Below are 27,469 nucleotides of genomic sequence, written 5' to 3'. Positions count from 1 at the left end.
CAGCTTAGGGAGCTCTGGGGATAGAATTCAGAGACTCTGCATATGCTAGGTTACTGTTTGACCAACTCAACAGCATCTCCAGCTTGGGTTTTTTTTTGTTTTGTTTTGTTTTGTTTTTTTAAATATTGAAAGCCTGGTCATTCTGAGGAACCTAAAGCCAGCATTTCTGGAATGCAGACTGGGACCCATGTTCATCACCATGATCATGAAGAGGTGCTTTTCAAAGCCTATGAGGAAAGCCCAGGACAGAGAGCTACGGAAGTGGACAAAATGCCCAGAGGCAGGAGAATAGAGTAGGGTTTGGTAAGATCACCTTTCCTCCATTTGGAAACTAACTTCTGAGCAAACCGGCAGCATCTTCTACTGTGGTAGGTTCTCTTCTCCATCAAAAGGTGAGTGCATTCATGGGTGTCCTGCTCCCTCACTTCTTGTCAGAGCCCATGGATGTGGATCTGTTCCATCTTGACCAAAGGTCAGAGAGTTCAGGTCTATTATTGCTCCTTCAAGGTTATGACAGGAGGTTTGACCCAGGGAGTAGCTGCCTACAGGATGCTTGGCCTAAGGTGTGGCCACTGAATGTCCTGCCGAAACAACAGAATACTTAACTCAAGATACAGTCACTCAATGTTTCAAGTATTGAAGAGGTAATTACTTTGCTCGTCCGTTGTTTGCATCACGGTAAATAAGTCTTGCCTTTCCCCCCCTTTGTGACTGGGGTATATAAAACATATGGAAAATAAACACAGGTGAATTCAGTATTCACTGGGTTGCCCTCCTGACTCTATTCTGTGTTTCTGTCCTTTTCTTTTGTATCTCTGTTTGTTCTGCCTAACATTTCTAATCCATACGCCCCTATCCTGGAATGCAGGACCCCAACAACTTCCTTTGTTTCAACCTTGTACAATCAACTTTTTGTAGTTTGAATGGTCTAATGAGTGTGTCCATTGTGTGGTTTGTTGGTAGCTGTACCAGCATCAGAGCCCTGGAGAATAATAGAGGCTCATATGGCTGAAGTTTCAGAGTAAGGACATTTGCAGCAGTCTTGAAGGGCTCTGTCTTTATCTGTACACCCTGACTGTAGGCACATTTGTATGCATCCTTGCAAGCTTTCTAGAATGCTGCTCTATATGCTACTAAGCGCAGCAAAAATCTCTTGATTTTGCTCTCAGGGTGTCTGGGGTCGCCACTAGAGTGGTCTGTCTACCTCCTCTTGCTTACTGTGGAGTACCTGTTTTCTCTGAATTGAAGTACCTTCCTTTGGGAAGGTTCATAAGGCTTAAAAATTATAAATAAAAATTAAATATTAAAATTGTTAATCTTGCTTCCTTTCATTATCCAATGTTCTTTATTTTGATTTAATAATTGACAGTTTATTGGTTGTTTTGAGCAAAGCAGAAGACAGTCTTAAAACATGGAAATGGCTGTGATCCCATCTTCTCTTTAGCCCCGGCCTTTTTAGGGAAACGTTTTCTAGTAACTGGAAATGGGGTGCAGTTACAGTTGCATGGTGTGATGTGTTCTAGGAAAAGAAAAGAAAAAAGCTTTCTATACACCCCAGCTCCCCGTGGCTTTCTCTGTGCTCCATGCTCTTCACATTGACCATTATTCCCTAAGGCTGGGTGACATTTTCATGACTTTGGCCTTTTCAATGGTTTGGAAGTTTTTCTGAATTTGTGCAATGACCTATGTTCTCATCATTGTGTGTGTGTGTGTGTGTGTGTGTGTGTGCATGTGTGTGTGTGCTTTAGGAGAATTCAGTCGCAGTTATAAAATAATCCTTTGCGTTTTCAATTTTTCGTTATTTTAAAAACAATCAATTTCTAAGACAGTGATAAAAGAAAACAGTAGATTTTTCTTTAAAGCTATTTAAAAATAATTATAGGATAAAAATGTAGGAGCCAGTGAAAGAACTAACAGAGTTGGTCTCTGACCACGGTAGAACTCCAGCCCTTAGAAAACTGACCTCAAACTTATGAGTCACCTGCCTCAAACCAACAGGAAGGTGTTGTTCAGGCAAGCTCTTGCCCAAAGTGACTAAAGTCAAGAGGTTTCCTGGCACTAACTGGATGTGTTCTAGTCTTGGTCTCTACTTTTATTCTTTTTATGACTTTTGTTTCAGACAGAGACCTATTTTTTTTTCCAAGGTTGAGGTGTTAGAACCAAGAGGAAGACTATAACTGGCCCGCCTGCCAAAGTTCATAAATAAAGTTTAGATTATTCTAAAAAGACATTTGTATTTCACTTTGGCTAACAACTATTTAAACATCGTTCCCCAAAGAACTTCCATTTATGCAGGAACATCATGCTGGTGGAAGCAAAAATCCCAGAGTCTTCCAGAGGACAATTCAGCTCCAAAGTGAGAGCATTTTCAGTCTTTGGAACCAGTCAATCCTGAGAGAGATTTTTCAGGGGCCCAATCACGTCTCCGATAATTAAGTTTCGTTAAAGGAGCTCAAGTGAGAGGTATGATGGCATGGGAGGAAGTTTTCTTAACAGAGGCCATACGGGTTCTAGGCAGGGCAGACAAAGGTTCTCACTAGGGATAGGAGGATGTTTCCATTAATCATTTGTCACGGAGATGGCAGAGTCACCTGACATGTGCCATAGGGAGGATTTAGAATTTACCATAGAGATGAAGACATTAACCCGAACAGAGACAGAATTACAATTTGGTGTCATGCTCTTTAATGGCAATGATGATGATTATGGTAACCATCTAAATAAAAACAGGAAAAGGAATTTACATAGACATTCTTGTAGAAGAAGCACATGAATTTATGACTGACATCAGGGAAATAAAACTCAAAACCATGAGTAACCACTTCACACCCATTGGCTAAAATAAGAAGCGATAAACCACACAGTGAGAAACTAAAACTCATACCTTGGTGGTGGGACCGTGAAATTGCAAAGAAGCTTTTAAACTCATTAGGTAGGTCTTCAAAATGTTAAATGTGGAATTGCCATATGACTCAGACATTCCATTCCTTGGGCTATATCTGGGGTAATTCCAAGAAATCATATGTCTATCCATAAATGTTCATTGTAAACTTAAGAGTAGATAAAAGGTAGAAACAATCCAATGCTGGCCAATGGAATAAAATTTATTATAGACAATATCGTTAATAATATCTTTAGCGGGGAAAAGAAATGAATGGCTGACAAATGATGTATTGACATAGCACAGAAAACCCAAGAAAGTTAGGGAGGTTCAGGAAAGAAGCCCTTCACCCCAAGTCTGATTGAAGAGTCTCATCAGCCCAGATAACACTTCCTGTGAAGGTTGGCAGGATACACACAGTGCTCCTTCTATACAGAGATAGTTCAAATGAGAATATTAAAACAGCCATCATGTTTTAATCTAAGCATGCATGGTCTTCCTCCTCTTCTAGGTATAAACCTGCAGTTTCCTAGGAATCTTTCAAGAAACCTTATTTGTCTAACAGCTTTGTAATCCATGCTTTTATCGTCCCATAATACGGTTCTCTTGTAAGGCATCCCTAAAGTCACGCTCAGGTATGAAAACCAGGACTAGGTAGATCTTTAGTGTGGGGGTAGAGGGAAATTGCTATAGCCTTGAGGGTTACAAGCCCCAAACAGAAGCAATATGGTAGATTTTGCCTTCAAAGGATTCTCCAGGTGGGAGAAGAATGAGAACCATGTGCCACCAAGCAGAAAGTACAGTGAAAATGATGCCAATGATTTGCTTAAGAAAGACGAAGTAGATGGCAAAGATCTGTGGGGTGTGTGCTCATAAGAGTGAGCATTGTGAGTGAGAGAGAAGATGGCAAGCCCATCTTCTGACAGACTACACATGGAAAATGAAAGAAAATGAAAAGGCCAGAGCGTTCCAGCCAGGAAGAGAAAACAACATGGCTTCTTGTTAGAAGATGTAGAGAAAGATGGCAGGGAAGACTCTGGAGGGAGTAGGGGTGAGGAAGAAGAAGCAGAGCAGGAAGAAGATACTGTCAGGGGACACAAGGACAAAGAGGGACAATAACTATGAGCCAGCTGCGTCAGCGGTGCAGGGCCAGAGTGAAAAGTGTCCCCAGGAACACAAGACAGGATGTGATCAGAAGTTGTGTCAGAGCAGAGGAACTAGAGAAACCCTAGGGACAAAGGAGGTTGAAAGCCCCTTAGGGTGGAGAACACAGGGTGACTGAGGAAGCAGATGCTGCACGTAAATGATCCAACCCTTCCCTCAAGCAAGGTGAGAAAGAAAGCCTCAAGCTGACGTTCCTCCAGTTGCTGTCACTTCCTGCTGGGTCAGGGGTTAGAAGACGAGAGGTGTGAGCAGCCTCTGTGGAAACATGGAGTCAAGTCACAGAAAATGAGCGCCCTGGAGAAGCCAATGGCACCAGGAACCGTCTGAGAGGAAGAGATTGGTGGAAAGCTGGGCATCCATAAGCCAGGAAGGAGAGTACATGGAGAGGAAGGCTTTCTAGGCCCAGTGTGCCACAAGGGAGTGGGGAATTGAGTGAGCTCTCGGGCTCAGCAAATAAAACCTTGAATCTTGGGGAGAACTAGATGTGTGCTCCTGTAGATGGTGTGAGCTGATCACGTGTCTGTGAAGTCTCTAGTGGTCCTGTTTCCCAGCAAGGCATCTTCCTATGGTGAAGTTCTGTTTGTGTGTCTTGGTCTCAGCTTCATTCATTGTAGCACTAATATCTTCTCCTTAAATAAATAAACAAATAAAAAATTGAACCTCTATTAAATAAAAATGGAAAAGTGTGTGTGTGGTGGGGGTCCTAGCAGCTTTGTAAGATGTAACTTTTGAGAGTCACCAAAGCCACGTGTGTAGCTACCGCTAAGACACCGAAGCTGTGCTCTCCCTTGAGACACCTGCATGCTTAGGTGTGTCTCATCTTACTAGGCCTCCTTTTGCGTGTTACTTGTGTTTAAATAGATATGTTTTTGCTTCTTAATAAATCCAGCTCTACTTCATACTAGCTAGTCTTGAAGTCCCTTTTTGGGGCAGGGTCAAAAATTGTAGCTTCACCTGAGTTGAGGTCTCTGAAAAGAACTCAGACCTTGCAGGAGACCTTGGGTAGCATGAATGTGGCCCGTGCCCCAGTCCTTGATGCCTTAAACCCTTATGCTAAGCCTTGGAAAAATCAGGCTCATAAGAGGACCTCACAGAACCACACATTTCATTCACAAGAAATGCTCGTGACTGGGAAATACAGGCAGAAAAAGGACTGTTGTTTTTCCTCCAGAAAAGGAGGGTGGGGGTAGGGAATGAATATCGATAATAGGCACCCCGCTTCCCGCCCCTCCCCCACGCGTGCCCCCTGCCCCAGGGAGCTGTTAAAATCCCAGTAAACCTCCTCCCCTTCCTCCTCTCCCATCCCCTCCCCTATCCTCCTTCCACCTCCTCCCCAGCGGACTCTACTTTCATTTTCATTTGCCTATCCTCTTCCCTGCAGAGGCCAGAGACAGCTGCTGTTGTCTCCCCGCCCTCCCTCAGAGAGCTCTGAACAAGAAGAAATCCCAGCCAGCGGAGTCGGCCAGGCTGCTCAGCTAAACCAGCAGGACGTTCAGGCTGCAAAAGCTGCATTGAGAGGCCGTGAAGGTGCTAAGTGAAGGCTCCTGTCTCAGGCTGGGACCGTGGGACCCACAGAGGTGAGCGAGGTCCAGATTGAGTTCAGGAGGGAAGCCCAGGATTGCAGTTAGGAAAAGAGTAAGCAGGTGGTATTTGTTATGCCCAAATCCGCGAAGTCCCCCCAAAAGCCAACAAGGAGACCGAGTCCCCGTATGTAAAAGCAAAGAGCCTTTATTTTATGCAAGTTTGCAAATTCGGTCTCTCCGCAGGTCCAACGTATTGGAATAAACGGAGAGCCCCGATCTCATTTAGAGTTGAGTTTTTATAGTAGTAAAGGTGGGGATGAGGGGTTTCTGAGGTTCAGGACCCCTGATTGGCTGACATTTGTCTAGGGGTGTCCTGGTGAGTGTGTGCTGGCTGGTGATCCTATCTACAGCAGTTGGAACGTTAGGCATTTCCTTTGGATGGTCTGTTCTTGGGTGGTGCTCAGGTAATCTAGTTTGTGGTCCTTCTGAAACCAGGTATTGCTTCAGGGTAAACTACTGAGACTCAGGCCTCTATTAAACTTATTGAGAGCTGAGTCCTACACTGGCAGGTGATAATGGTTGGAAGTAAAGAACTTCCTTTGGGTGATCTGTTCATATTTAGCTTATCATGGCTGGTTCCTACAGTATTGATGGACATTTAAAAAGGGATCTTTAGAAAACCCAAGCTGGCCAATGGCAGCAAGGCTGGTCCTAGGTCTGGTGTCCTAGAGCTGCTTTGGCCTCTCCTCAACCGCTGCTTCAGGGGTCAGCAGCATCCTTCTCTACTGGCCTCTTTCCTGCTTCCTTTCAGGTTCTACTACCTAGACATTTGACTGCCGCTGCTCTCTCCTGGCGGATCTAAAACATGTGTCTATCCTACTTCTGGGTCCTTTAAAGTGAGCAGTCTCTAGATGGAGTTGAACACTCCTCATTTCCATTTATAAAATAATTCACTCCGTGTTGATAAAGCCCCCCTTTATCCAGAGCATGCTTCCAGGTGTTTAAAATCAGGGTGCCATACATCTCTCCTGCCTTCAGAGAGCTCTGGGTGTGGTGGAGACCACAGTCAGTAAGAGACAGAGTGCACTTGTGAGGGATAAAAGGACGGGGCTGGGGCAGCTGCCCTAGCTTAGCAGAGCAGAGGCCCTGAAGTTGTCCTGTCCCAGTGAAGGACGGAAGGGTGAGTAGTTTGAACTCAGTGACAGTTATTGGGTAGATGACCTTCTAGATAAAATAAACAGTTCTTCAAGACTAGAAACAACTTTAAAAGGACATCAGGATGGGCAGGAATATAGTGGTCACAAGCAGATTTAGATGAGAGGACCCTCCAGAAGGGAAGTCGTTGAAATAAAGCAGCCCCACCTTTCCTGAAGGGAGTTAAGGGGAGGAGTCACAGGATCTAGGCACAGTCCTGGGATGCTGTGTCCTTCTGTCTGGGGAGTAGGAAGAAATGTGGGTTGTGATGTTCTGAGGCTCCCTGTGCTATTTGATCTGCATTTAAGCACAGTAGAAAAAATTCTGGAACTCACTAAGGTCATACGACAGCGAGAGCACAACATTTGGATGTACAGGGACTCAGAATGGGGTTATTGTGCCTGGGGCAGTCAGATAGTCTGAGCCAAACTGTCTATTCACCTGGGAGAGAGGCAAGCTTTACAGAGAAACAGCCTAGGAGCCACCCCCTGATCCAAGGCCCCCTGAGCAGCCACTGCAGGTGGACACCTCCTGCTGCACGGCAGAGCTAATGACACCAGCCTGTCTTGGTGTGTCGTTCAGCCTCTCGGTGTCTTTCCTGGAGCAACTGTAAATGCAGAGGCACTGTCTAGTGCACACTCGGACATCTCAGAGTCTTCGCAGGCAGACACAGAACACAGGTTTGCTGAAGTCAGCCCAGAGGACCTGGATGCTCATGGCTGTCTTCTTCTTCCCTTCCACTACTTTTCCTCCTCCTCTTTAGCCTCAACCCCACCATCTTCAGAGAGAGGAACTGGACTGTATGGAAGGAGACTAGAGTCTCCCTCTCTCAACCGTGTCCTGTGTGTGCAGTCCTGATGATCTGACCTTCTACCTACACAGATGGGACAGACGCTAGTTTGGTCTGCTGCCGTGACCACACCTAGATAATAACCTTAAGATTGGAAGGACTGTGACTGAGAAAGAATTTGTAAAATCCAATTTTAAGTATTTAGGAATTTTGAAATGAGAACCAAGAGTAGAGGCCCAGATTGCCCCAGGCCAGATCAGTGAACCTTCAGCGCTGTACTGAGTACCATTTCTCCTTTGCCTCCAGACTCTGCATCATGAACACTCTGTCTGAAGCAAACGGCACCTTTGCCATCCAGGTTTTAAAGATCCTTTGTCAGAACAACCCCTCGAAAAATGTATGTTACTCTCCTGTGAGCATCTCCTCTGCTCTAGCTATGGTCCTCTTGGGGGCGAAGGGAGACACTGCAGTCCAGATGTCTCAGGTAAGTTCCCTGTCACCTGACACCTGTTTCGCTTGCCTAAGAGTTGCTGAGAAGGGAGGGTCAGACTATGCACACCCTGTTTCATGGGGCAGGTGCTGAAGAGGATGGGACAATGAGTTTCCCTCAGTAATAACTTAAAGAAACTCTCAAAATTTTGTCCAGACTTCACTTAGAAAATGGTGTGTAAGTAATTTCATGCTAGACCTGGTGGCACAGGCCTTTAATTCTAACTGCTAAGGAGACTGAAACAGAAGGATGCAAGTTCAAGACTAGCATGGGCATCTTAGTTTCAAATAAAAAAGAGTTTTTTAAAAAGTGGGGGCAGCCCCAAGTACAGCACTGGAAAAAATAGGAGTTGAGATTATTTGAAACATAGGTTGCTAAGATTTATTTTTACAGCAGTAGAGTTTGTAATTATTCATGGGCTAAGAAAGGTTAATTCCTCTCTTAACTGTGTCTAACCTGCCTTGTGTCAGCTGAGATACTGACTGGACAAATGTCTGTGGCTGGTCCTCATCCTGACCAGGCACTGCGTTGGTGGCTTTATGAAGCATCCTATAAGCATTACAGGTGATAAAGGATGGGTCTCTGACCTCAGGGGTTCCAGGGCAGGCAGGAGGCATTGGCCTGAGAAAAAGCCCTCTGCTTCACTGTCACAGTGGGAAGCAGTCACTGTTGCTTTGAGGTTTGCCAGAATTTTCTTTCCCATGAAGAGCCTTTCAGGTATAACTGCTCATTTTTATCATTTCCAAAGGTAGTGAGTGCATGAGGACATGAAGGCGATAATGTAGAGGGGTCTTCTTCATAATTATTCTCTCTAATATTTTAATAAACACAGAGAGCTTGTGCATGCATATAGCAGGTATACGTGTGCGTGTGTGTGTGGACGCACGTTTGTGTATGTGTGTTTACATGCCCATGTGTGCTTCTTTAGACAGAGGACAGGAGTAAATGCAGGTGTCTTCTTATCCCAGTGCTGGGATTACAGTCATACACTACGGAACCCATCTTTTTATGTGCATAGTGAGATCTAGCTCAGAGCCTCATGTACTTCGCCACCTGAGCCATTCCCTCAGCTTGCAAGCTCCTCTTTGCTACCAAAATGTTTCATCACTGCGCTCATAATGTTTCATTCTTTTCCTTCGCAGGCACTTGGTTTAAACACAGAGAAAGACATTCATCAAGGCTTCCAGGAGCTTCTCAGTAATCTGAACGAGCCCAGCAGAAAGTACTTGCTTAGAATGGCCAATAGGCTCTTTGCAGAGAATACCTGTAAAATCCTCCCAGTAAGTTCTGTCAGTAGAATGATATCAATTGTATTTAAAATACTTGTTGATGTAGATCCCAGGAGAAGGATCCTAGAGAACTTGAGAAAATTAAGGATCTAGTTCTAGTCAGTGTGATGATCCACATCTAAATACCTGAGACAGGAGGATCACAAGTTTTAAGCCAGCCTTGGCCAAATAGTGAAACTCAACTACTCAACTCCTTAAACTTTCCCCAAAGCCACAATTCTATAATGATACTTTAAAGTATTTCAAATTTGACTACTTGTTATTTTTATTCAATCATGTCTGGTTATTCCCATGTACAAAGACTTAGATATTTGCTGCTTAAAGTGACATCTACACTCATTTTAGTTTTTTCTTGTTTTGTTTTTGACATATTATCAGAGAGTTTGGAAGCTTGCAAACACTTTATTTTCCAATGTTAATTTTCTGAACATTTTCTCTCCAAAGACCTATAAGGAGTCCTGTCTTCAGTTCTACCACTCGGAGCTGGAGCAGCTGTCGTTTGCCAAAGCTCCAGAGGAGTCCAGGAAGCACATAAACACGTGGGTCTCCAAACAGACTGAAGGTCAGAATTTCAAGTTATTTCACACCCCACAATTTCTTCCCTTCCACCCACCCCTTCCTCTTCTTCCTTCTCTGTTCTTTCTCTTAACTTCCCTTCTCCCCCATGGACTAATCGCATGTTATTTCAGGGAGTCAAAGGGATGCAGACTAACATCATTATATGTGGTATAATTCAGACCTCAGTGAATTCATGGAGGTTTTATTCGGAAACTTAGATTTGAAAAATAGAGTTATTCGTATATTTCTTCAAGACAGGGGGATGATACAAATGTCACGAGAACTCATGGGCCTGATTTCCAGTCTAACAGCTTAGATTAGGAAGACAGGGGTGGTCTGCAGTGTTGGCAGGTCAGATGACTCCACCATGGAGATTCATGTGGAGGCCTTCCTCATTCTTCACTGGGCTCCTTCTTCCTACGGTCTGTGTTGCCCTGGCCCCCACTATCATTATGTCTGAAGAGGATTCCTGTTTCTGATTCCACCCTTCCTGCCTCAGATCCCTCACATTTGGTGAAACTAAACTTGATTTCTTCTCAGGGCCGCTCAGTTCCATTGATTGGCCTACAAGAACCTCCCATTTGAGGTCAAACCCTATTTTATTTCAGAGATGATATGTTCCAGCATTAGTCTTTGAAATCATTGAAATCACTATCTGATAGTTGAACTCTTCAGATGCCTATGTACCACTGGATACATTCCTATTCTAACAGAGAGTATAAAATGAGATTTTTTTAAAATAAAGACTCAGCAATTATTTGACAATTCTTGTAGTCTTTACCTCTTGTGCACTCTTGGCATTGTAAGTTAGCGAGGATTTTCTTCTCTACTGAAAGGATGTTCCTTAAGACAGAAGAAGGGAATCTGTTCCCTGACGTGCATCATCTCCCCTAGGATGGACAGCACTCCAAAGTATATGATAGCAATACCTCCTCCACAAACTACCTTTTGTGCTTGAGTCTCTGACGTGTTGTGCTATGCTAGAACTGGGCATGACCATGGAGCGTTAGATGAGATACTGTATCTAACATTAGTCAGAGTATTCTAGAGGAATAGAATGAATACATATTACTAAGGGGATTTAGTAGATTGGCATATACAATACAGACTGTATAGTCTAACAATGGCCATCTGCATGTAGAGGCCAAGAATCTGGTAGCTGCTCATTCTATGGGGTTGGAGACCTCAGCAATCTAAGTCTGGAATGGAAAGCCTAGAGGATTCCAGAGAGGCTCTAGTCTTGATCCACATGAAGACCAAAGCTACTGGCCTCCAGTGTCAGCTGAAAATGGCAGGTGCAGAGGTGTGAACAGTGCAGACGCACTCACCAGCAAGGGCTGAAGGCAGGCAGGCAAAAGCAGTGCTGCTTCTCCCTCAGTCCTTTAGTTGGGGCAGCACAGGAAGGCATTGCCCACTCTGGGGAGTGTCCTCTCCATTACTTACTCTTTCTGGGAAATGTCCTTGTCGACCTGCCCAGAGACATGTCTCTTAGTAGATTCCAGACCCAATCAAGTTGTCAGCTGACATTGGCACCCAGGGGGAGCCCTGGTCCCCTGCGATCCCTTCCACATCTCCTGCTTCTTTGTTCTCCACCCTGAAGTGCCTTTTTCTGCTTTTCCCAAACCTGCTTTCCTTGAGGGACTTGGAAGTCCTTCAGCACCCTCACCTTGGTCATGTTACTCCATGGCCATGACATCAAGTCAAACATGGGTGTTGGTATGTTGTTTTGGCTTATTTTTTTCCATGCTCATCCACACTCAGCAAATTTGAAAGCATGATGCTCGAATCTGCCCAGATGTCACATCAGCTTGTTTCTCACACGTGTATAAAATGAACCTGAATGAAGTCTCTGCTTTCTCAAAAGGGAAAATTCCAGAGTTGCTGTCAGGAGGCTCAGTTAATTCAATGACCAGGCTGGTTCTTGTCAACGCGTTATACTTCAAAGGAAAGTGGGATCAACAATTTAACAAGGAAGACACAAGGGAAATGTCCTTTAAAATTAACAAGGTAAGGGACAGGATAAGAATTCATGCCACTGTGACGAAGAACCTGCATGGTGATGTGTAACCGTGAATGTGTAGTTCTGGGACTCAGTGGTAGATAGCGCATGTCCTGTAGGGTGCTGGGCTCGATCCTCAGTCCAGAAAGAAAGAGCATAGGAAAGCACAGAAAATGTTTGAAACTGAAAGAAATGCTAGCTCCATAGAAAAATGATAAGAATAAAGAATATTTAATACTTGTGTTATTTTACGTTGTTTCTGGCTCTTACATATCCTGATAAATCCTCATAAAATCATTGCTTCTAACTCACTCTAGAAACTAAATTTTCCTGTAAGTTCAAGAAAACAGAAACTTATGTGTTAAGGTAAAATAATGCATGTATGGATTATGAGGTAGAGTAGAAAGGAATATACAAACATTTATGTAATAGAGTAATTTTTAATTAAAATAATCATTTAAAATTGTTGGTCAATTTATCATTATTTAACACTATAGCATTTTAATATTGAAATTGAGTGATTAAGATATTCATCTTAATTAGAGTATAATTTGAATTAAAGTAGACATTAGAATACATTTCCCAATCCCTATAAAATATAATTTAATGCCGTTTGGAGTCTTGTGAATGTTAACCTTTCCCATTCCTTTTTATTAGTAATAACTGAAAAAAATTGTAAAAGTATGAGTTATTTTATTGGGAAATTTAGTATGTATTATGTATGGTCTATAGCAAATTTTTATGTTTAATGTACCACTCTAATTAAAATCTTCCCTGATGACACACTTCTATATTTAAGAAATAATGTTGGACTCATAGTACTGAGCCAACTGGATTAAATCACATGAGGTTCTGTCCAGAAGACCCCTAACATTTAAAGGGTTTACAAGAATTGTAAATGATAGGTTATCAGATTGTAATTGTATCACAAAAATCCATGGAGATCTGTCCAGACAGTCCCCCCACCCCACTTGTAGTAACTTAACTGGGATTTTCCTTCTCTCTGATTGGCATCAGGATGGAGCTGCATCCAAAGCCTGTGAGTGTCTGTGCTCCTGAACTTTCTGCTCTTTGATGGGTTAGAAGGTTTTGACCCACTGTGAACCTTTGAGCATGTGTGCTCCTGTTTGCCAGGCTGTTTTCTGAAAGGATGTATCTGTCTGTGGGCCCATTCACACCACTATAAAAATGTTCCGGTCTACTTGATGAAAACTTTTCCATTATTTATATGCTGTTTCCTTAGATATAATTCTGAGCATATTAAATGATCAAAATCCTACATCTGATAGGATGGTCCTTTTTCCATTAGAGTAACAAGCTGTCTGAGATAGTCAACTTACAAAAAGGAAATGCTTTTTTTGACTCATGGTTTCAGAAGTTTCAGGCTGGGTCAACTTGTCCGTCATTCCAGGTTGTGGTGGTGCAGTACAGCATGGTAGAAATGCATGGTGGGGGCTTCGTCACATCACAGCAGTCAGGGAGCAAAAGAGGAAGCAGGAAGAGGTTGCAGAGCCCATATCCCCTTCAGGGCATTTTCTCCCCAGTACTTAACTTTGTTCCATTAGGCTCTACCTCTAAAGGTTTAGCTAGATCTCATTAGCGCCCATCTGTGGAGAAAAGCTTTGAAACATGATCCTTTGTGAAATATTTTAAACACAAGTAGGACTTTAAAATATTAATATTTGAATGCCATATTACTTTTTCTGTATAACGCATCATCTTTCTATGGTTAGTCCCTGTCCTGGCTGGTTGGGGGTTTTATTTGTTTGGTGTGTGTGCGTGTGTGTGTGTGTGCATGAACTTGACACAAGCTAGAGTCATTTGAGAAGAAGTGGTGTACATTGAGAAATTGCTTCCATAGGATTAGCCTAGAGCCAAGTCTGTAGAACATTTTCTTCATTAGTGATTGGTTTAGACCTAGTCCACAGTGGTTAGTGCCAACCCTGGGAAGGTGGTCATAAACTGTGGAAGAAAGCAGGCTGAGAAAGCCATGGGGAACAAGTCAGTAAATAGCATTCTTCCATGGCTTCTGCCTGAGCTCCTGCTCTGACTTCCCTCAGTGATGGAATGTGACCTGAGAGTTGTAAGAGCAAAATTAACCCCTTCCTCCTCATGTTGTTTTGGTCAAGGTGTTTTATCACCACTGTAGAATCCTATCTACAATAGTCCCATATCTGCTTACACTCAATTTCTTAAATGAAACCAGGAAGAGGCTGGCAGGCATTGACTAAGTGTTCACTGGACCACAAATAGTGTTTTCATTGTGAGTGCTGAGAACACTCCTGACATTAACTTCAGCTCATTTGGAAACCTTCTGACCTCTCTCAACAACATCTTTTATGCTTTGGATTCTTCTGTACAGAAGGAGGAAAGACCAGTGCAGATGATGTATCAGGAAGACAGATTCAACCACGCCTACTTGAAGGAAGTACAGGCACAGGTGCTGGAGATGCCCTATGAGGACCTGGAGCTGAGCTTGTTGGTCCTGCTCCCAAATGATGATGTGGACCTCAGCAAGGTGAGGCAGGAGAGTCCTTAGCAGTCAGCACTCTAAATGTCTCCTAGAAGAATCCAGGATCCCCATTATCCTTCCTTATTAGAACAGAACTCATTGTTTTTACCTTTCCAATTGCCGTTTGAGCAAGTGGTATTCCCAGACTGAGCCTCAAGCTGTGTGCAGTTTCTGTGTTTGGGGACCCCCCCATAGTGGGCAGTGTGACCTTGTCATATGACATAACTTCATCACTAGAACAGAAGATGCTACCTGATAGGAGGAAATGGGGGCAACTCGAGCAAGAAACTTAACACAGTGCTTAGAAAATAGTCCCTCTCTGTAAATAGAATGGTATCGTGATCTTTGCCAGTGTTTTAATGTCTGAGAATGTAAAACAGGCAGAAAAAGTATTGCAGTTCACCGAAGACAGAGGACGAGGAGAGATGCCAGCTGGGCAGGACAGAGTCAGGCACACCATAATGGCTCATCTTGGTCTTCCTTGCAGCAGGATACTCCACAGTCTGTCATCCATCCTCTGAAAGGAGGGCAGGGCAGTGTGCATGACCCAAGGGGTCTATGTAAGCAGAACAGCGCCCTTGGCTCTTCTCATCCAGCTCCCTAGCTGTGGCATCGCTTCTCTGGCATTAGTTTTTCATCACTGACAAAAATGGCCTGACATGAATAACCTAGGAGAGGAAGCATTTTTTCAGGCTCACAGATTCAGAGGACTCATTTTAAGTTACTTGGCACATCCTTGGTTTCCATGGTAACAGGTGCATGTGGCAGAGATTTCAGACCTTTTAGTGAACAGGAAGCAGAGAAAGGAGAAGAGATATGGACTGAGGACCAAGGATGAATTTCATGGGCACACTTCCAGTAACTACTTGCTTCATTCAGCTAGAGCCCTCATGCATACATTATAGAATCCTCCGAAAATGTTGTTACCAGCTTCAGAATAAGAATTTACTATGTGAGCCTTTAGACGGAATATCTCATTAAAGCCATAGCAGTTCACAAAATACATAGCATCTCAACCTAGATAGACTTTCCTTCTGGTGTGGCTCACACCAAAAGTCTTTTTCAAGTTTTATTTTATTATTTTTGTTTTAGCATCTGTGGTTTATTGCCTTCATAACTAGGTATAGATCAAGAGAACAAAAGCAAATACAACCTAAACCATAAACACGTGGACATAGACGCCTGTCCGAATAAAAGATATCTTAGAAAGAAAGGAGTTAGGAGAGGAGAGCCAAGTCTTCCTACCTCTGGGCTGTTGGCCTCCATGCCCACCATGGAAGTCACATGCAAGCTAGCTAGAGTTGGACACTCACACTGTCTGGCCCTGTGAATAGGCAGTGCCCCATGTAGGATGATAAAGGGTTCTGTGAGCAGGAAGTTATTATGAACCTCAGGGTAAGACCTCAACTGTGAATCTGACAGTCTCTAATTCTATTTTATCAGGTGGAAAACAGTCTCACTTTTGAGAAGTTAATGGCCTGGACCAAACCAGGCTTTATGAGAAGCACTGATGTTGAGGTTTTCCTTCCAAAATTTAAACTGCAAGAGGATTATGACATGGAGTCTGTGTTTCAGCACCTGGGAATGGTGGATGTCTTCCAAGACAGCAAGGCTGATTTATCAGGAATGTCTCCAGAGAGAGACCTGTGTGTGTCCAAGTGTGTTCACAAGAGTGTTGTGGAGGTCAATGAAGAAGGCACCGAGGCTGCAGCAGCTTCTTCAATCATAGTTCGAGCTTGCTGCGCCTCCATTGTTCCAACGTTCCGTGCAGACCACCCCTTCCTTTTCTTCATCAGGCACAACAAAACCAATAGCTTCCTGTTCTGTGGCAGGTTCTCCTCTCCATAAAGGCCCAGGTACCATGTGGGGAACAATTATCTCTTCAGCATCTCCACCACTCTTACAGCTAGCTTTGTGAGGATGACGTAGGAGGGACACCAAGTTCCAAGATGAGGGCTCTTTCCTCCCCTGCCAGTCTCATCTGACAATGACAGCATTGGTCTCCCCCTCTCCTGACTTTCATCTGTGCCCTTTGTGGAGTTGCAGGACTTTAGAGTGCTTTGGTTTTTGTTATGGAAACAACAAAGAAGGCAAACTAATCCCACAAGATAGCCTATGAAGTTCTCTAAGGTGACCCTGAACAAACACCCCCACTTCCTGCAAGACAAGCCATGCCAACTATATAAGCTGTACTTTCCTGGCTCCTCACCTCTTGCCATCACTTGCCTTAACCTGCTTGCATCCTAGTAAATGCTTCTGTGGATGATGATGGCTACTGCAGTTTTCCTAGTTAGTGGTCCTTAATGCACATTTTAACTTTAGTTTGCTTTGCTGTTCGCTGCTCACCAGGTATATGCCCACCACTGTATTAGGCTTGGGGATGTGTGCGGACAGTGTGGTCCTCTAATTGATAACCTTGAATATCTGCTTTCAACTTATCTATCTAGCTTTCGTGACAGCTAGCTTGAACTACTACATGTTCCCTTGCAGAAGTCACGCTTCTGTAGACTATTGTCTTTCTCCCTCACTATCTATTATAGTTAAATTCTATGAAGTCCTTAAATGCTATTTCAAAATAAATTTATTTTTCTCACCAACCATGTATGCATTTTGAACATTAATTGGACCACTTAGAGTTTTTGTTTTATCTGTTAGCTTTCTGCATCTTAGAAAACCTCCCAGCTAGAAGCTATGGTCACCAAGGGCTTGGTGGAACACTCATGGAGGAAGATGAGAACTGATTGCAGCAGGCTGACCTCTGACCTCACTGTGAGCACCACAGCTTGCACACACACACACACACACACATAAATAATTACAGTAAGTCAGATAAAATGAATCAGTAAGTTCATAATCAGAAAAATACACATAAAACACCATCAGTTTCCTGTCAGGAAGTTAATCTTACCAGAAGCCAGAAAGTAGGGTCATAGAGGCCTATGGGATCATGAAAGTGATAAGGCTAACCCACGACATACTCTGGCACTATCCTCAGTCAGCATGTGTCATGGGTTCCAGAAGATTCACTCTAGGACATATCCCAGTGATGTCTCACACAAGTCCATGAAAAGCTAGTGAGTTGGATGCTCTCTGTAGCCACATTTGTAGCAGCAAATAATGGACCCAGGTGTCCAACAAACACAGTTGATACAGAAAGATGTACACTAAATACTGAATAAGTGCTGGAAAATTGTTCTGATTGAATCACTGCTGAGTTCTTCCAGACCCTCAAAGAACTGGAACACCAGTGTTCCTCAAACTATTATGTAAATAAAAAAGGAAGGAACTCTACCAAGCTTTTACTTAGCGCTAGCATTATCTTGATACCAAAATGAGATCAAGACAGAAAACAGATACAAAAAAGAAAATTATGGACGAATAGGTGAATGCAGATGCAAAGAAAAACAAAACAAAACAAAAAGAACAAAACAACAAAAACCTGAACAAAATCCTTGCAAACAGAAAATATCAAGAAGACCATTTATGGGGATTAACAGGTTTGTTCCAGAGATTGGTGATGGTATGCTGCTTAGTTTACATCAACTTGACAGAAAGCAGAATCACCCAGGAAGTGGGACCCTCAGTTGAAGAATTACCCCCATCAGATAGGCTTGTGAGCTTCTCTGTTGGACATTTTCCCCTTTTAAAATTGTTTTTATTGAGTTATTGAGCTGTATATATTTCTGTCCACTCCCCTCAATGTCTACCCTCTCCCATGATCCCCATGATCCCAATTTACTCAGGAGATCTTGTCTTTTTCTACTTCTCAGTTATATTAGATCCATGTATGTCTCTCTTAGGGTCCTCTTTGTTGTCTAGGTTCTCTGGGATTGTGAATTGTGGGATGGTTTTTCTTTGTTTTCTGTCTGAAAGTCACTTATGAGTGAGTACATATGATATTTGTCTTTCTGGGTCTGGGTTACCTCACTCAATATGATGCTTTCTAGATATATCCATTTGCCCAAAAATTTCAAGATGTCATTATTTTTTTCCACTATGTAGTACTACAATGTGTAAATGTACCACATTTTCCTTATCCATTCTTCAGTTGAGAGGCACTTAAGTTGTTTCCAGGCTCTGGCTATGACAAATAATGCTGCTATGAACATAGTTGAGCACATGTCCTTGTGGTATGATTGAGCATCCTTTGAGTATATACCCAAAATTGGTATTGCTGGGTCTTGAGGTGGGTTGTTTCCTGATTTTCTGAGAAATTGGCATAGTGATATCCAAAGTGGCTGTACCAGTTTTCACTCCCACCAGCAATGGAGGAGTGTTCCCTTTACCTCTACGGGACATTTTCTTAATTAAGAATTGATGTGGGAGAGCCCAGAGCACTAGGGGACATGCTACCCCTGAACATGTGGTCCTGGATTGTATAAGAAAGCAGGCTTAGGCAGCTATGGGTAGCAAGCCAGTGAGAAGCTTAGCCAGTCATGGGGAACCAGCCAGTGAACAGTGTCCCCCATAGTTTCTGCTTCAGTTCCTGCCAGAAGGAACTTCTTTGAGCTCCAGCTCTGGCTTCTCTTATGATGTAACCATGTAACCTATGAACTTTCCCCCAAATTGCTTTTGGTCAGTGCTTTATCAAAGCGACAGAGAGCAAACTAGAGCAAGTAGTTCAATACATTCAAATCAACAGCTATAATCCATGACATAAATGGACATGAGGACACAATCATGTGATCATCCTGATAAATACAGAAAAGGCTTTTGACAAAAACCTATATCCTATCATGATAAAAGTCCTGAAGAAACACGAAATAAAGGAAACCTATCAGAATATAATAAAGCCTATATCTGCTGGACATGTAACTAGTATTATGCTTGAGAATATTAATAATAGCATGGGAAAAAAGTATTTGTACTCAAATCAGGAATGTGGTGAAGGTGTCCACTTGCTGCATCTTGTCAATATAGTATTGACAATACTAATAAAGCAATAGAAGACAAGCAAATAGAAAGACCATAAATAGGAAAGGAAGAAGTCAAAGTACTAATTTTTTTTTTGTTTGTTTTTTTTTTGTTGTTGTTTTTTGGTTTTTTTTTTTTGGTTTTTCGAGACAGGGTTTCTCTGTGGTTTTGGAGCCTGTCCTGGAACTAGCTCTTGTAGACCAGGCTGGTCTCGAACTCACAGAGATCCGCCTGCCTCTGCCTCCCAAATGCTGGGATTAAAGGCATGCGCCACCACCGCCCGGTGTGTCAAAGTACTATTATTTGAAGATGAAATGATTCTGTATGAAAGAGATCCTAAAGAATCCACTAGAATGTTCGTTTTTAAACTTGTTCATTGTTTGTAGGTGCATGAGTGTTTTGCCTGCATGTATGTCTTTGCACCAAGTACATGCCTGGTGGATTCCCTGGGACTGCAGTTACAGACAGTTGTGAGCTACCATGTGGGTGATAGAAATCAAACCTGGGTCCTCTAGAAGAGTATCCGGCGTTCTTAATCATTGAACAATCTCTTCGGCCCCCAGAAAGTTCCTAGAGCCTGTGCATACTCTCAACAAAGTGGCAGATTAAGAAATTAGCATTGAAAATCAGCATCGTTCTTATCTGCCAATAACAAAGATGCTGAGGGAAAAAACCAAGCAAACGATCCCATTCAAAACTGCCTAAGAAAATGACTCGGAATAAGCCCAACGGAAGACGTCAATAACCTCTCTAATGAAAACTTTAAAGCACTCAAAAGGGAAATCGAAGAAGACACGAGAAGATGTCTAGCACTCTTCCAGGCTCTTCGGAAGCATCAACAGTGTGAAATGTTCATCTCCTATAGGCTTTATTATGTCCAGATAGGTTTCTTTTATTTTGTGTTTCTTCGGGACTTTTATCATGAAGGGGTATAGGGTTTTTTGTTGTTGTTGTTTAGTTTTGTTTTGTTTTTATCAAAAAGCCTTTTCTGCATCTTACTGAATGAATCATACAGATTCACTGAAATCCCCATCAAAATGCCAACACCACTCATCAAAGAAATAGAAAAAAATTATCTGAACAATTTGGAAACACAAAAGACCTATGATAGCCAATGTAATCTTGAACAAAACCAGTAATGTTGGAAATATCACAATAACTAATATCAAGTTGTACTACAAAGGACAGGGTGGTATTATCCCCCCGAGACAAGTAGATCCACAAATAAAATAAAGTACCATGCAGCTATAGCTACCTGATTTTTGATACCCAAAGCATATGTTAGAGATAGAGAATGCTGGGGACACCTGGCATCTTCATGTAGAAAGGAGACAGCAGATTTCTTTGACCTTACACAAAAATCAACTCCAAATAGGCCTTAGTGTAAGACCTGATTCTCTGAAACTTCTGGAGAAGAAAGTGAAGATTGCCTTCAGAATGGGAGGCAGAACATTAATACCTAGAATAAATAAAGAACTCAAAAGCTAAACAAGAAAGGATTTTTTTTTAAAAAAAAAAAAAATCAACTAAGGAGCTGAATGTGAGTTTTCAAGAAAGTGAAATGAAGAGTCAGTGAATACATTTGGGGGTTTTAAACATACTTGGATAGCAGGGAAATGCAACTAAAACTACTTTGAAATTCCTATTCTTATCGATTTGACTGCCATGAATAAAACCAATGCCAACAAGTACTGGTGAGGATGGAAAAAGAAGAGCCCATATGCCCTCACTGTTTGTGTGATTAGAGCAGCCACTATAAAAATTAGCACAGCTTCCTCAAAGAGCTAAACAGAGCGACCATGCAACTCCCGGGCATATTCCTACAGGACTCTATGTATTCATAATATCAGGGAAATGGAATCAGCCTGGATGCCCATCGAGAGATAGGTTGCCAGAACTATGAAATTCCCAGTTCCTCTTATGTTACTTTCTACAGCAGTGTTATGTGCTCTGGTACAGAGGTCACACTACCACTGACAAAGAAGTTGAAAGTCACAATCATTCCTTTAGGCTTTTCAGTGCAAACCAATAGCTAAACACCAGAGCCTGACTTTCCTTTGGTGGTGTCATGTGAACATCCTGAGTCAAGTTCATGTTTCAGGGAGTTGAACTTTCTACCTTTTCCTTCTTGTTTTCAGTGACATCTGCTTCCTTTTTATATTTTTTTATGGGATGTCTTCATTTTTTTAGCATGCAGTTTTCCTCTAGTCTTTAATAAATGGTATTTTTTAGTCTTTATTTTCTTTTTTAATTGTTTTCTTTTTATTGAGCTATATATTTTCCTCCTCTCTCCTCCCTTCCTCCCCCTCCCCTCTGTCCTCCCCCCTGCTTCCTTTTAAAAGAGCACTCCAACCCAGATGACTTGTCAAGGGGCTCAGGTTTCAGGTCCCTACACAGGAGACTTCCTTGGCACTGTGCCCATGTATCCCCCTGGAAAACGCTGCCTTCTCGCCACTTGCTCATGAAGATTAGGAGTAGTTTGCTTAAAAACGGAAACAATAAACCACAAAGCACATTAAAATTTTAGGGAGCATATTTGAACCTTCATGAACTGGGGTTAGACCTCACCTGGAGAGACTGATGGGAAATACAGAAAGTATCTGCAGAATCCAAATTTTTTTAAAAAAATTAGTTTCCCTGGATTAGAGTGGAAAGCTCTACTTAGAGGTTAATTAACAGCTAATAAAATTCCAGGTTGTTGCTTATTGGAGAGGAGTGAGTTCTTGGTCTAGGCCCTAACTATCTTCACCTGAGTGGCCTGGGTCCTGGAATGTAGACTTGGGACAGCAAGAGAAAGAAGAAAGGACAGAAATATAGACACATGTTCATAAAAGCTGGTGTCCAGTAGGGTACGGATACTCTGATGGAGCCATACCTGCTACCATGGCAACCCAGAACCTCAGCATCTTTATCATGTACAGCACAGGGAGAGGGTTGGCTAGTGGAGGTATGAGATCTCTGCAAGCAAGCAGTCTCAGGCTGCAATTCCCTGGCAGGAAGAAGCTGCCATTGTTTGTTTTTGTACGCAGTGGTCTTATGCTTGCACACAGGCTCGGGAGGAAAGCTTTGCCGTCCCTCCGAGCCTCATCCAGGTAAAGCTTTGCTCCTGTCATGGTTCTGAGACACTGGGGTCCTTGACACATAGCCATGCCTATGTCAACAATACTCATTCATTCGGGGCTCTACTAACACAAGACTTCCTCCAGTCCCCATCCTAACAGAGCAGATGAAAAATCTAGATGGGGTCCGCCACAGTAATCAAAGCTACTAAGCCAAATTTAAGTTGCCATCTGACCTTCAGACAAAGCAGGAGAGAAAGATAACAGCCAAGCTTCCCAAATGTGCACAGCCATAAAGTCCCTCTGCTTTGAGTCTTACAAAAGGAAGTCAACTTTCTCTGCTGTGACAGAATCAACAATTAAAACAAAAACAAACAACAAAACTACCACTGTACTTGAAGGCCAGGCTCACTGTGAATCGCAGTTTCAGAGGTCCGGATCTGTGATTGCAATAGTTTGGAGGCCCGCAGTGCAGGAGAGCATCATGGCAGAGGTGCAGGGTGTAGGAAGCTGTGCCTCCACAGTGAGATCTAACAGTCCTTCCAGCATACCCCCAATGACCTTCAGATTTTTTCCTCTAAAGGTTCTGTCATTGCTCAGTTGTGCCACAAGCCAGTGACTAAGCCTTTGGGGTAGAATTCAGGTTCAAACCCTAGCACTGGGGTTAGCCTGTCAGTTAGTTTTCTACTTTTCTGTCTCCTTGTCCCTGGCTTATCAGGAAAATAACTTTGAAATGACTAATTTGCTTTTAGTTCTATGTTTATTCATTTTTTATCTTGTTCTTTGCCCAGGAACCCAACCTCCTCTGCTCAGCTTTTCAAAATTCACGTGACTTCTAGGAATGAGGAAAGCTGGACAACGTGGAGATAATTAGAACATGTGTTACTCTTCAAGGAGTATGTTGTCTATTTCAAAAGAAAAACATGCCTGTCTATCATACGAGCTGTGGCACAGTAAGGCTGTGTGTAGAGCATGTCTACAACAGGAAGTGCAGGTCTCTGAGGACAATAGTCGGGCTCAGCTCAGATGTTCTTCACCCGAGGACTCAGGTACCAGACAAGCAACTGTCGCCAAGTCAGCCTGGACAGTTGATTTGAGTGTGTTATCTGCTGCTCGTGATGACTAAGAATGAACACACCACACACACACACACACACACACACACACACACACACACACACATACACACACACCCTGGCAAACTTACTTGTACAAATAACTAAAGGAAAATAGAGGAACTCTGCAGTAGAAGGGCTTCCAAACTGAGGGAAGCACTGAATTGCTTGTGTGAGAAAATCTTTAAAGGGCTTACGGCAGGAACCAGTCACAGACTGGGATAATTCCTATCGAGGTTATTTAGTTCTTTAATCAACTAGCTCATGGGTGGAGCTAATGGGAGCCAACAGACTCTGTGCATATTCCTCTGGCCCAGGCAGGAAGATGAACAAGTGTTGTTTATACACTGCTCATCCAACAGTAATCACACAGTTAAGCCCCAGTCTGACTGTCTCTGGATTGCTCTGCCAGCTGCTATTTTGGCTCTCTGTTGGCTGCTATCCTTGGCCAACATTGCCAGTCACTGCCTTGCAGTTCTGGCTGGTCTTTGACCTTGGCTGGTGTCTTGCTGATCTTTAATTGAACTAGGCTTTCTTTGCTCTCACATTTATGCACCAACTTGTGCTCTTACTGTGGGCCTTTCCTTTACTCCCATGGGGACAGTGATTCCTGCCCCAATGGACACCAGAGTGCATGCCTGCCTGTTGTAATGATCTCTTCTGTCTTTTTAAGAAACAAGCCATGCCCACTCCCTCCCCCATCTGCTGAGACAGGCTGATCTTCAGCCTCCACCCTGAGTTTCCTCTCTTTTCCATGTCTCCCCCTCAAAGAGGCAGCTTCTGCCTCTCCCCACTTCTTCTCTTCCCCTTCTATCTCTCCTCTCTCTCTCCCCCCTCCCCTTCTCCCCTTCTCCCTTCCCCCTCCATAACCCACTGAATAAATATCCAACCTCACTCTGCATGGCGTGCCTATCCATGTCTCTGTCTCTTGCCCGCCGCCACGTGTCTCCCTGCCCTGGACCAGCCACCGCTCGGGGACCTGCAGCCACTCGGGAACCTGCAGCTGTCCCTACCTGGGACTGGACTGGCTGCTCTCAGGGCCCGCTGCCTGCCACCACGTGACCCACTGCCTGCCACTGTCAGGGATCCTGCAGCATTTTTAATTTTTCCATTACACCTGTCACCACAAACTCCAGAAGATAGAGAGCACGGAATGCTTCTTCTTCATTACGGATTGAAATGTTGCCTGATTCTAGCTTAAAAATAAAGCGAGTCAAGATTTTTTGAAGTAAATTTGCTGAAAGTTTGCTTTTGACATTGACTTTTGTTTGGTGAGGCTTCCAATTTTTACTTGTTGCTGTTGGGCTTTGGTTTGCTCACACAGAGACATAAAGGATGATATCTATTGGACTCTAATAGCCACTCAATTAGATTCTTTTCAACAGTTTCAAACTTCTATATAGCTTTTAATTCACAGTGTTTGATTTTCTGATTCAACTTAGCATACTAGCTTCTGGGTCCCATTCATGGTATTAAAACATGCAGGGTTTCTTTCTCTTTAAGGCTGAGCAGGGTTACATTGTTCCTCTGCACACACATCATGCACTATTTTCCTGCATGCCACCATGCTCCTCATCATGACAATAATGGCCTGAACCTCTGAAACTAACTATAAGCAAGCCACCTGAATTTAATATTTTCTTTATAAGAGTTTCTATGGTATCTTCTTTATTTTAGAAATAAAAACCCTAAGAAAATACGGTAGCCCTACTTTCAATTTTTGGAGCCCACTCCATATTGTTTTCTGTAATATCTGTACAGATATATGTTCATACATATAAAGGTTTTATATGTAGTAAAGGTTTTCTTTTCTTCTCATCCTTAAAAACATATTATCTCTATCATTTGGGTTTTATTTTTTATTTATGTATAAATTTTAAAATTTTTATTGTACATGGTACTGTGCTAGACAAGGACACTTTCACACATATGTATTGACCATTGCGCACATTCTCCCTTCTCCTTGTCTTTATAGCAACTTGAAATCACAAAGGCAGGATTCATATCTTCTTTTTTTGTATGTGAGGAACTGAACGGGGAAAGGAGTAACTTGTCAGATCAAACTAGACACTTGTCTAAAATCATATGGATTGTAGGCAAAGGTTGGGATGTAAGTTTAGGCATTTGACACAAAAGATACAGGCAGGAGACAGAAGAAGGAAGTCAAATTCCAAACTCATGGAAAGCGTTGATTGTTACAGAGAGGAGCTGGCTGCACCCAGGGTCAGCAGGAAGACTCAGGGGGAGTTGGCAGGCGCCACACAGGCTGTGCTTGCATTGAATTTCCTGTGCCAACAGGGTCACTGCACAGCCTCACTGAAAACTGGAACAGTACTCCCCAATTCCAGGCCCCAGCTAGTTTTCCTGGCATGTCCACTGAAGTATTTAATGAATAAACAATCCACATGCTGACTCACAGAGGGAAGAGACTGGAGGGCAACTGGGAAGCAGAGATGAGGGTGTAGGAAATGGAAACCGATAGAAAATGAGGTGTCCCACCTACTCAGCAGGATCGCAGTGGTTTGACAGAGAAGTCACATGCAGTCAATTAGTGAAACAGAAGTCACATGCAGTCAATTAGTGAAATAGAAGTCACATGAGTCAATTAATGAAACTAAGTGAGTTTTTGTAGGCCTTGAAGTGGAACTGATTCTTTTTCTAGTTGTCTGATGAAGGAAGAAAATAGAGAAAGCAGAAAAGAGAGAACAAGGGAGGGGAGGGTGGATGTAAACTTCTTCCAATTTCCCTTTAGTCTTGCCTTTCTGGTCATAAACACACCTGAGTCTTTAGGAACATCACCCTCCCCCATACTTCTTCAGGGGTAGTCTCTCCTGTTTCTGAAACTGAAGTCTGTTCTGGGAACAGACTTCACAAAAGGGAAAATCCTTCACAAACCCTTGTCTAGGTCTGCTGTCTGATATCTTGAGTTTCCTTTCCTGAGGAAGGCTACCACACCCTGCCTGTCCTAGGCTCTTGACCATGTATCTCCTTAGCCCTGAGTCCCCCATTCATACACATTGCACTCTCTCTGTTGTTTTTCTGATTTGTGAAGCCCTACTAACTGAAAGCGTATTCCATGGCAGCAAACGTAGGGCCCACTCCTGATGATGCTGCAGAAGCCATCTTCTTGACATACTGGCTTCACTGACTTTGGCTGTGTACCTAAGGGTGGCATTGCTCGATCACATCAAAGCACTATTTTTAGTTTTTGAAGAATCCTGTATTGTTTTCTGTAATGTCTCCATTGATTATATTATCCCCCCAAATACACAGGAGATTCTTTATGTCATGCCTTTCCTATTTTTTTTAGCCAAATCATCCAATGTTTCAAAAACTGCAGACCATCACCTTGTCTTCTTCTTCTTTTTTTTTCTGTTTTTTGTTTGTTTGTTTGTTTGTTTTGTTTTTCGAGACAGGGTTTCTCTGTAGCTTTGGTGCCCATCCTGGAACTAGCTCTTGTAGACCAGGCTGGCCTCGAACTCACAGAGATCCGCCTGCCTCTGCCTCCCAAGTGCTGGGATTAAAGGCATGCGCCACCACCGCCCAGCTCACCTTGTCTTCTTATGTAGAAAAATGTCTTCCCATCCATAAGCACCTTCCCCGGCAGCAAACCTCAAAATTCCCTGTGGCAAGAGGTACAGAAGGCTGCCCTTAGTGAGAGGGTATGGTGGTTTAAAAGAGAAATGTCCCAGAGCTCATGTATTTAAACATTTGGTTCTTAGTTGGTGGCTCTGTCTGGGGATGGAATGGAATCTTTAGGAGGTGGAGCCTTGCTAGCGAAAATGCTTCACTGAGGGCAGACTTCTAAGGTTTATAGGCATACTTCTCTTCCTATTTTCTCTCTACTTCCTGGGTTTGGGTCATGTGATCATTCAGCTTCCTGTTGCTGCCACCATGCTGCAATCCATGTCCTCCCCATCAATCTAGACACCATACATTCCTCTAGAACAGTGGTTCTCAACCTGTATGTTGTGACCCCTT

At 43.0% G+C, this 27,469-nt stretch overlaps 1 protein-coding gene across 1 annotated transcript; it reads left to right on the top strand.

The window, feature by feature from the left end:
- Nucleotides 1–5,393: 5,393 nt before the first annotated feature.
- LOC130885738 (serpin B9-like) lies at nucleotides 5,394–17,100 on the top strand. Its single transcript, XM_057787463.1, has 7 exons — nucleotides 5,394–5,622; nucleotides 7,859–8,036; nucleotides 9,185–9,322; nucleotides 9,776–9,893; nucleotides 11,754–11,896; nucleotides 14,251–14,406; nucleotides 15,844–17,100. Exons 2-7 carry the CDS (start codon nucleotides 7,869–7,871, stop codon nucleotides 16,246–16,248), a joined length of 1,128 nt encoding a protein of 375 aa, XP_057643446.1. The 5' UTR covers nucleotides 5,394–5,622; nucleotides 7,859–7,868; the 3' UTR covers nucleotides 16,249–17,100.
- Nucleotides 17,101–27,469: the final 10,369 nt, after the last annotated feature.

Source organism: Chionomys nivalis, chromosome 13, assembly GCF_950005125.1.
Source record: "Chionomys nivalis chromosome 13, mChiNiv1.1, whole genome shotgun sequence".
Classification (NCBI taxonomy): Eukaryota; Metazoa; Chordata; class Mammalia; order Rodentia; family Cricetidae; genus Chionomys; species Chionomys nivalis.
Note: the sequence above shows the minus strand (reverse complement) of the source record. Positions and strands in the feature narration are given on the sequence as shown.

What these genes read in the sequence shown, in the direction of transcription:
- LOC130885738 (XM_057787463.1), top strand. Translation starts at nt 7,869, where the DNA reads ATGAACACTCTGTCTGAAGCAAACGGCACCTTTGCCATCCAGGTTTTA. An exon ending in CTGCAGTCCAGATGTCTCAG is followed by an intron (nt 8,037 to 9,184) that starts GTAAGTTCCCTG and finishes TTTCCTTCGCAG; the next exon opens with GCACTTGGTTTAAACACAGA. An exon ending in GGTCTCCAAACAGACTGAAG is followed by an intron (nt 9,894 to 11,753) that starts GTCAGAATTTCA and finishes CTTTCTCAAAAG; the next exon opens with GGAAAATTCCAGAGTTGCTG.